The sequence below is a fragment of the Melanerpes formicivorus genome, unplaced genomic scaffold (genome assembly GCF_026170545.1).
Source record: "Melanerpes formicivorus ecotype bairdi unplaced genomic scaffold, bMelFor1.0.p_v2 SCAF_2, whole genome shotgun sequence".
Classification (NCBI taxonomy): domain Eukaryota; kingdom Metazoa; phylum Chordata; class Aves; order Piciformes; family Picidae; genus Melanerpes; species Melanerpes formicivorus.
In genome coordinates, this window is record NW_027142354.1 from 50,376,360 (window position 1) to 50,386,649 (window position 10,290).

At 45.4% G+C, this 10,290-nt stretch overlaps 1 protein-coding gene across 1 annotated transcript in view; it reads right to left on the reverse strand.

Moving 5' to 3' along the window:
• The window catches only part of HTR4 (5-hydroxytryptamine receptor 4), a 79,924-nt gene extending 76,335 nt beyond the window's left edge, over positions 1-3,589 (reverse strand). The window contains exons 1-2 of the mRNA XM_068148495.1: positions 3,495-3,589; positions 529-792 (exon numbers count right to left, since the gene is read on the reverse strand). Of these exons, the coding sequence (XP_068004596.1) occupies positions 529-792; positions 3,495-3,589 (359 nt within the window). The remainder of the gene's footprint in view (positions 1-528; positions 793-3,494) is intronic.
• Between the last annotated feature and the right edge of the window lie 6,701 nt (positions 3,590-10,290).

The window sequence follows — 10,290 nt, forward strand, 5'->3', positions numbered from 1 at the left end:
CATTAAAAAGCCCACGCAGAATATGAATAGAGGCTGTTGAATGTCTCACTCTGTTCCTGGGGCTAGTCTGACAACTCCTGGGGGTAGCAGCAAGCCTCAAGGAGTTTTGCCTGTGACCCCCCCCCCCCGCCCAGATCACTGGCAGCATTTGTCAAGCTGCAGTAGAGCAGCACAACTGCAACAGGACCCTGTTAGGAAATGGGGGATGGAAAATAGGTAGAGGCCAACCTGCTTCTCCAAGGAATTCCTCTTAGCTGTTTTTCACTGATTCATCTCGTTTTTCACACTGAGAGTGCTCAGAGGATGGATACTAAAATGTTCCCATCACCTTGGTGTCAATACAAGTGCAGGTGCACTAAGGTCAGTGTGAGAGTCTGACCTTACCACAGTGCAATACATGGCCAGAGACACCTTTCATCACAGCAGCTGCTGCCCTCAGCTATGGGCATGGGGGTCTTTTGGCAGGACTTTTCCCCTGTGCCACTCCATGGAAGGAAGGGCAGGCGGTGGCCAGCTGGGTGGGCTCACCTGAGCTGCCTGTCCCGGCACACAGCCACCATCACCAGCAGGTTCCCCAGGATGGCCATCAATATAACGGCAGAGATGAAGGTGAGCAGCACGATCTTCTCCACTACGCCGAAGCCCTCACTCGAACTGGGAAGCACACAGGGAAAAAGAGAAAAAAGAGAAGAGAGGAAGCTGCAGTGGCACTGGGAGGGGATGGCCCAGGCAGTGCTGTGGCACCAGGCATGGGCACTGCTCTTGGAGAGCACGACAGCAGCATCCCCACGCCTGACTCAGCAAGGCAGCCTTCCCACCAAGACTGAACAAAGAGCAGCTCATATTTGTGAGGAGGCTTGTGTCCATCAGCAGAAAGGCTACAGGCAGAGGACACACAATGCCTGCAGCTGCCCAGCTCTCCAAATAGGGAAGAAGCCAATGTGTGGTGGAGGAGCCCATTCCCAAGATCTGGAGTCTGTTGTGACTGCTCTCTGAGTAGTCCTTCCAATTCAGCCTCTGGCCAAAAACGTTTGCCTTCTCTTTTCACCCCAACAAATAATGTTATTTCCTAGGCAGAAGCATTTTGGTTTTCTTTCTTTTGGGTTTTTTTTTCCCCAAGATTTTCCTCAAGAAGAGCATCTTTATATCTTGAATTTAATCTTTTATCTTGAATTTAAATCTTCTACATAATTGTTTCCCTTTTTTCCCCCCCTTCCCTTTACACTCTGCCACAGAACAAGTGGCAGACTGCCGCCTTCTTGAATTTTTCACTTGGTGTTTTTTCCAGAAGTAGGGAAAAGAAAATAATTCTTTTTTTTCTTTTTTTTTTTAAATGAAGTTCCAAATTTTCCCCTGCCATGCATAATTTCTTTCAGTCAATGAAGAGAAAGAAAAAAGAAAGGAAGGATAACACGCAAACAAAACGTTGGACGGATTTTAAGTCTGCACTTCTACAAATGTCTTGTCACAACGTTTCCAAAATGGTGCTGGAGTTCTGGTGGGGAGGCTGCAAAGCAAGAAGGCAATGCACAGTGTGCAATAAATGGCATCCAATTCCTCAGAAAAGTTGCTTCACTTCTAAATTTTGAGCCATTTTTTCCTTCACAGACATTTCTAATTATGTGTCCAGAACAACAAAATGCATCCTAAACCTTTGCCTGCTTCTGTAACCTCCCCTGATACACTACAGGGCTGAGAGGTGGGGTTTGTCGATGTTATCAAGTGTGGCTGGAAATAAGCTGGCATTCAGAGCAGCACTTGACACTAATTCAGGAGGGAAATTTCTTCCCAGCCTACAGAGCTGGTGTTGGGCATCCAGGATTAATGCAAGGACATTATTCCGTTAATTGAAAAATCAAACTGTTATTCTGCTTTACTCTGACTTCCTCTGGGGTTACTTTTCATTTACTAAACACATTCCAGGCTTTTACTTTTTTATCTCACTGAATTCTTCTGCTTTTGGCAAAGCTAAAAGGGATTACAGACTGCTGAGGCCCTGTCTCCACTACCTGTGCCACGTTAATGAGCTTCTAGCAACTGACTTCACCCTGAGCCCTCATTGCAGAGCATCCACTTAACCACGAGCTCCATTTTTGTCCCTGCAAGCAATGCTGCTTTGAGTGTGACCCTTTTGCCCCCTGCCATTTGCAGCAGTGGGTCAGATGACAGCTTGCCTAAGTTGGACTCTTCATATAGAAACTCCTTGGTTTTCAATGTTTTACAGAGAAATATATCACAGTATCACCAAGGTTGGAAGAGATCTCAAAGATCATCAAGTCCCAACCTGTCACCACAGACCTCATGACTAGACCATGGCACCAAGTGCCACGTCCAATCCCCTCTTGAACGCCTCCAGGGATGGTGACTCCACCACCTCCCTGGGCAGCACATTCCACTGGCTAACAACTCTCTCAGTGAAGAACTTTCTCCTCACCTCAAGCCTAAACTTCCCCTGGTGCAGCTTAGAGGTTCTTCCAGATAAGTGAGGATGTTTACAACCAAATAAAAAAGGGGAAAAGAGATGTTTTAGCATCACACTCATTTCACAGACAAACACAGCACCAGGGAGGTATGTGTAAGGTCAAAAAATAAGTGGAATTATACGGCTATAAGAAGAAAGGATAGGATAGGATAGGATAGGATAGGATAGGATAGGATAGGATAGGATAGGATAGGATAGACCAGGTTGGAAAAGTCCAAGGCAACTGCATATCCTAGCTTCATAAACATAAGTCCATATGCCTAGTAGTGCTTTCTCTGCTGCGAGAGCACAGGTAGCTTTTAAATCCAGATATCCTCTGTTGAAACTAAGAGGTTAATAAATATAGAGTAGACAATTGGGTGTATCCCACCTCTCTACAAAGTTGTTAGGCAAGAAGTCCCTGAGCAATGTCAGGCATGTGTGCTTCTGGAGGTGGGTTGTTAAAGTACCAGTGTACCATGAGAAGGGATATGGGTGGCTCAGGGTGAAGGTAAGGAAGCAGGTTTTGTCCTGTATTGAAATGAGCTATCCCAGACCAGCGGCAAAGGCTTTCTTCTGCTTCTTTTGCCCTGCTGGTTTGCAGTGCTAATACTAAATCAAACTCCTGCTTAATGTATGAAGTTCCCTGGTGTTATGCTGAAGAGGTCAGACATAGCCATAGGTTTGCATCCCGCAAGACACTCATTTTTGTGCAGGCCAATTATAGATGCTAAGACAAGAGAAAGGAAAAGTCAAGAGGAGTTTTTATTTAGCATCTGAAGACTATGCTTAATTAGGAAGAGTTGTCTACTGAATGTAGCACAACCTCAATCAGGGCAATTAAGGCTCCAAGAAGCCAGTAGCTCTGGGCAAATCCTTTGGTGCATTCAGAAATGTTGACAAGGCTCTGCCAGAAATAAACGTGGCTCTTATAGTTTTTATTGGAGAGCATTGCTTCCTGACACCTTGGGTCACTAGTTCTTGGACAATGCTTGCAACAAGTAGATTTTGTGCCAGCAGTCCTTGCAGTTACCCTGCCATTGCTGCCTGCAATTTGCCTACGCTGATCCAGTCATGCTTCCTCCCATCTGACACAAGAAAATCAAAAGGATGTGTCTCATTCATCATTGTGTATGGCAGTGGCATGCAGGAGACAAAAATTCCTCCATGCATAGAGAAGTGCCTCCCTTGGATGCTCTCTCATGCCACAAAGGTCTGTGTCACAGCAGACTTGTGTTTAACAGCTCTTGGTGGATTCCTTTCCCCAGTCTGACTTTTGAACTCTCAGTACTGTCTCTGGGTAGCTTTCCTGCTTGGTCCTGTGTCAACATGCTAAATGCAAACATCAAGCAAATGGCATCAGTTTCCATGCTTCTCATTCACCACTGACCATCACAAATTCCATACAGAGAAACTTTCCTCAAAGCAAAAGATGATTGACATCTAATTCCTTATCCTAATACTAAAATCCCAAGCCACCCTACAGAACCAGTCATTGGTCACACATCTACTCCTAGAACAGGATGTCAGAAGCTTCCCCCTCTCTCTCGCATCCATCTTCACGTACACGTGATCTGAAAGAACTTGTTTCCCTCAACAGAAAAGTCCTGCATTGGATATTTTGGGAGGCAGGAAGCTGGGAGCTGCTGAGATGTGAAACATCAGCAATATCCTCTGGAAAAGGATGAGCAGCTGGGAGTGGGTCCCTCCCCATGGTCACCATGCACAGCAGGATGCATAAAGAGATCATGCTCTGCAGGAGCTGCACAGACCACCCTGGGCTCACCATTTGCCCTCCTGCAAGAGGGCTGCTGCACAGATGGGGAAGGTCAGATGCCTGCCAAGCACCACTGTTTTGAGCATGACTGAATATCAGAGCCTTCATTAATAACATTCATCAGCAGAAGACGACACCATGGAAATTAAAGGGAAATGGAAAGGAAGCAATTTCCAAGGCAGGTGTCAGCCACAGGCCTTCTAGCTGGGTACTGGATGGAATGAAAAGCCTCAGGAACAATGGGGAGGCCAGAATCAAAGGCTCCTTCACTGCTGAGAAGTAACTGTACCTGTCTAAACAAACCTTCACCATAGGCTAACATTGCTCCATCTGTGAAACAAAAAGTCAAAGCCCACTGAATAGCCCCATACAAAAGATGTTCCTTTTCTTCCCGAGTGAGCATGGCAGCACACACATGCTGGCACAGGGATAGAGAGGATGATGATGGTTTAGTTTGTACAGAGCCAGGCTGTGTTAGATTTATATTTTGTCTTATCTAGCTTTGTCTGTCCTTCTGCTGTTCCTAAACAATTCTCATGGCTGTGTTATTTCAGCACCTCACATCTGCACTCTGCAGCATGTACAGAGAGAGATAGACACCTCCTTCATTCTTGAGTCCTGCTGGGACAGGACTCAAGAACAGTCCTGCTATGCAGTGCCCTGGGAGGGGGGTTGTTGACCAAGTCTGTAGGCTCTGTCCCCTCCCTGCCACATGCTGGCATTCAGGCTGGTGCCTGTGCTGCCCAGGGCATGGCACTTGGTTCCAGTCTTCCCTGGGGCCGCATCCCACAAAGTGAGGTAGAGAGGAGTGAAGCATTTTGATTTCTCTTGTTCCTTGACTGAGCTGCTCTGATCCTAAGGGCGATGGGCTTGCACTTGGACACAAACACCACACAGTGCTCAATACGACAGGCAGTAAATGCCCAGGTGAGCTGCACTGCCCACCCTCCTTGCCAGGAAAGCAGCTGTGCCTGTAGAGGAAACCCTGACAAGTGTCAAGGCTGCTGCCTGCTAATGTCACCAAAAGGATGTCCCTGTCCCTCGGCTCCATGGCAGGCTCTTCACACCACATCTGCTCCTCGGGAGCACAGCTCTTCTGTCAAGGTGGACCCTCTGCCACACAGCTGGACAAGGCAGTACAGTGGGGACAAGCCCTAATGTGTTGCAGACTCTTCAGCACATGCAGCTCCCCTAAGGATGGGCACAGGTGGCTCTGCAGAACTAGGGGGAGGAAGGAGCTCAAGGGATACCAGAGAAGAGGGTTTTCACCATGCGGCTAGGCCAGAAGTAGCTGCAGACACTCCTGTGTTCCTTCTGAGCAGCAGGATTTTCTGTTTTGAAGAGAAAACTCCTACAGCTGCAAGGAAGTTCAAACTCTGAAGTGCCAACTCAGAAGTTAAAACTGGTCAAGGCTGGTGCTAGTGAAAGCAGCTGTGAGACACTGGTAACCAGACAGCCCTACCCCACTCCCAGCTGGGGAATGAATCAATTGCAAATTAGAGCTGCCTTCCTCTTCCAACTCCTCTCACATCACTGCAGCAGTGTACTCAAGTGGCCAGGGCCAACAGCACCCTGGCCTGGATCTAGGAGCAGTGTGGCCAGCAGGAGTAGTGCTCATGAAGAAAGACAGGGACCATAATAGCAGGTGAAGACTTAGACCTGCTCTGTGTGCTCCTCAGGGAACAAGCTTATTGCCCCAACCTTTCTGACCTCAGCAGCTGCAAAGAGCCATGCAAGTGAACAGGCATTGAAGTGAGCTGCCCAGCTCAGGTCTTCTTTGGTGCATAGAGATTTTGAATTTTACTCATAAAAACAACCTCTAGAAATGCTAAAGGAGATCAGCACTGAGTCACATTTCAAGCAGAGCAACATCTGGTGAAGACTGAGAGGTGCTTCAGTTTCAGCCAGGGAGCAGGGCAATGATTAAAGCCCACATTTCCCACTCAGCATACACAGGCAACCTTGCCCTGGAATTTGTGGCATCCTGGTCTGCATCATTTGACTTGGCTGGCCACAGCCCAGGACTCTGAACAGAGACCAGCAGGTCAGAAACACAGACTGGCACATTTGTCTGTGGAGCATTTGCTGTGCTAATAGTTTTGGAAGCATTTGGGAGACCTCTGCAGAGTATTTCTTTCAAGCCATGTTGCATTGCTCCCCTGGGAATCATTAAATAGACAGATGCATCACTGGGGGTGCAGGAAGGATATTTATCTGGGCAACGTTTCTCTACATCTGCCTTTTGAATCACCTATCATCAAGCAGGAATATTTGTTAATTATTCAGTCTCAGTAATTCAAAGCTGTTAATAATGGAAGAAGTGGATATTGCTGTAAATTAAAATCAATGGTTTGCATAACATCTTTGATCAAATCTGAGTGCTCTGGCTTCCAAGCCTGCTTCCCTGTTTAATAAAGCAGAGATTGATGGGTTTGCTATTATGAAGAAATGAGATTCAGACAAAATGATTGCTGGTTAGTAGGAATGTAGAAATCACTTAAGGAAAAAGGTGAAATACTGATTTGGAATGAATGCTTAAAGCCTACATATGGACACATTTAGAAAGCTCTTCTCTATAGTCATCAATGTTGGGGGGAGGGTGGGGGGAAGGGTGAAAAAAAAAGGTGTAATTATTTTTTCAAGCTCAATTTCTACTTTCCTGTAAACACCTCAACTTTTCTAAATGACCACAAGTGCTTTTGCATATTTTATGCAGCAATTAAAATACATAGATCAGTTATGCTGGTAAGAGCATGCACGTGGCTCCTCTGGTTTTCATTATACATGTCACACTCTGACCTCCCTGCCACCACAGTGAGGGTGGGGAAAAAAATCACTAATAAATAGCTTGGTGCTGAGAGCACCCTGGGCACTGCACAGACAATCCTGGGAGAGGGAGAGAGATGGAAGGGGAGGGGAGGGGAGGGGAAGGGAAGAAGGGAAGAAGGGAAGAAGGGAAGAAGGGAAGAAGGGAAGAAGGGAAGAAGGGAAGAAGGGAAGAAGGGAAGAAGGGAAGAAGGGAAGAAGGGAAGAAGGGAAGAAGGGAAGAAGGGAAGAAGGGAAGAAGGGAAGAAGGGAAGAAGGGAAGAAGGGAAGAAGGGAAGAAGGGAAGAAGGGAAGAAGGGAAGAAGGGAAGAAGGGAAGAAGGGAAGAAGGGAAGAAGGGAAGAAGGGAAGAAGGGAGAAGAAGAGAGAAGAAGAGAGAAGAAGAGAGAAGAAGAGAGAAGAAGAGAGAGAGAAGAAGAGAGAAGAAGAGAGAGAAGAGAGAAGAAGAGAGAAGAAGAGAGAAGAAGAGAGAAGAAGAGAGAAGAAGAGAGAAGAAGAGAGAAGAAGAGAGAGAGAGAGAGAAGAGAGAAGAAGAGAGAAGAAGAGAGAAGAAGAGAGAAGAAGAGAGAAGAAGAGAGAAGAAGAGAGAAGAAGAGAGAAGAAGAGAGAAGAAGAGAGAAGAAGAGAGAAGAAGAGAGAAGAAGAGAGAAGAAGAGAGAAGAAGAGAGGAAGAAGAGAGAAGAAGAGAGAAGAAGAGAGAAGAAGAGAGAAGAAGAGAGAAGAAGAGAAGAATAGGTTGGAAGAGACCTTCAAGATCATCGCGTCCAACCCATCAAGCAATCCAACCCACCTAAACAACTAAACCATGGCACCAAGCACCCCCATCAAGTCTCCTCCTGGAAGAAAGTGAAGGTTGAATAAAAAAAAAGACTTTGCTGCTGGGGCCAGAGGAGGACAGCTGATGAAAGGAATCTGGATGGCCCAAACTGGTGGGTAGTAACTCTGCCTGCAGAGTTAACCTGGAGCATCTCCTGGAGGCAGCCAGGGAGCACAGTGAGCACCTCATAAGAAGGGAGGGGTGTAATTCTTGTTGAAGAAGATTAAAAGCACAGGACAGGGGTAGCCTAAGGAAAGAGCTTTATGTTTGGTTTATCAGTGGCCTCAGTGTATGGGGAATCCATGGGAAAAATGATAAAAATCAGTCTGGGTTGTCTTCTACAAAGCCATGGCATTTGGCTCTGTAACTCCAGCTGATCATGTATTTCAGGTATGTCTTTTACTACAAATAGCTGTCATTTGCCTCTCCTCCTTGCTACTCCCCCCGATTGTTCCTAAGCACAAAATCCAAGGCTGTGCATTAAACCCTGAGAAATCAAGATATGTTATGAGTAAATGTAACAATGACTGTCTCAGTACAGAAACATGACACAGGGAAGATATTATTTGATCTATGGCTTTCCAGCTGTTGCTATATTCTTTCCTAGTGCCACCTAAAAATATTAATCAGAAACCAGCATTAATCCAGAATCATCTGATTCCTTTTAATGCCTTCAAATGCTGCACTGCTTGTGCCACTTCACTTCCAACTGTGCAGATGGCAGGACAACTTTCTAACAGATTCAAATCAATTATGTACCTCACTTCTGTTTTAGAAACAGATTGAAATGAATTAATGTATTGACAATCCAGAAATAAACATCATTCCACATATCAAAATAGCTCAGTCATATGATTTGTTTGAGTGATGGCTTATTTTTGTTAACCAACTAATTCATGGCAGTGGGGCAGGTGGGAGGGAATGAGGCTTTCTCCTTTTATGGTGGTTTGAACCTCAGAGCTGTTCTGGAAACCAGCTCGCTTCCACTGATGGGGTGGGTCTCAAAATGTGCCACACTCCTGCAAAGATCACGAAAGCAGGATCGTGAAAGATGAAACAAGAACTTCAGGCCACCCCTTCCTGGCTGAAAGTAGTGATAACATCACTGATCCTGCACCTCCACTCCAGGTATCTCCTGGAGGTTGAATGCTGTAGTGTTTCAAAGAACTAAGTATTTTAAGCAGCTGATAACACTGATTAAATCAATTGTCAAGATGAAGCAAAGAAGACAGGCTATTTAAATGTTTTTCAAATTGCCATGTGTGGGCTGTGCAGTCAATCAGTGCTAGAAGTGCTTTATTGTTTGGGAGTGGATGCGTGCTGGAGCCGCCAGACACAGAAGGATATTTGGGCCAGAGCAAGGGCACGCACCTCAGCTTTGAGACTGCCCAGATTTGGTCTGACAGGCAAGGTACAAGGGGATTCAAGTAACCAATCCAGGAAAAAAAATGAGCCTTTTGGTGGTCAGAAGCTCTTGCCTTTTCTGGATGGAAATCAAATCTAGGTCTGAAAATTGAACAATCAATGCTTTATCACTATCTTCACACAGATGAAGGTCTGAGGTCTCAAGACCCAGTGAGTCTCTGGGCACTGCCTAAGCCTTTGGGTCTCTGCCCTTTCAGGGAAGTTAGTCCAGAAGCCAAATTGATGTCTGCTTGCCATACAATGAAGGATGAAACACTTGCTCTGCTCTTTCCCAGGCAGCAGATCGAGTGTTACATAATTTACACCCACATATGAACAGATATTGCTGCAAGGCTGATGCATGTAAGTATAATCCTTAAAAACCATTAGACTGACACCTAAAATGTAAGCTAGAATTAACTTAGAAACTACCATTAGATCAAGATTGTGGTATTCACATGCAGGAAGGGCAGCTGCTGCAATTACTTTGTTTGGGATCTCCTTACAAATACTGTGGGAGAACTCTTGTGCAAAGCCCTGTGCAATCACAAATCACAGTCACAGAAGATCTCTTTATGGGAAGGGACCCCTAAAGAGCATCAAGTCCAACTCCTGGCACTAGGTTTTACTCCTTATAATATACTTCCAGGTCTTTAAAATTTGCTCCAAAACTTACTTCAGATGATGAATATTCCCCTTTTATTTTCACATAAACACAACAATGCCCTTCAGATAGGAAGGGTCTACTTTATTCAATGAGGTTACCAAGACTCTATACTGTCATATTCTATGGGAGGATCACATCTCTGGCCTAGGCATAGTTAGGAATTTAGGCACACTACAAAGTGCAGCAGAGATGTTGTAACAATCATTTCTGCTTTGTAAATGTTGAATAAAACCAGAGATCAAACATGCCTTTAATCAGAAACGTCTTGATCAGTTCCTAATTAGAATTGCTCCTCGGAAGCAAGACAATTGCATCTACCAAATTATATGTCAGTTTAAT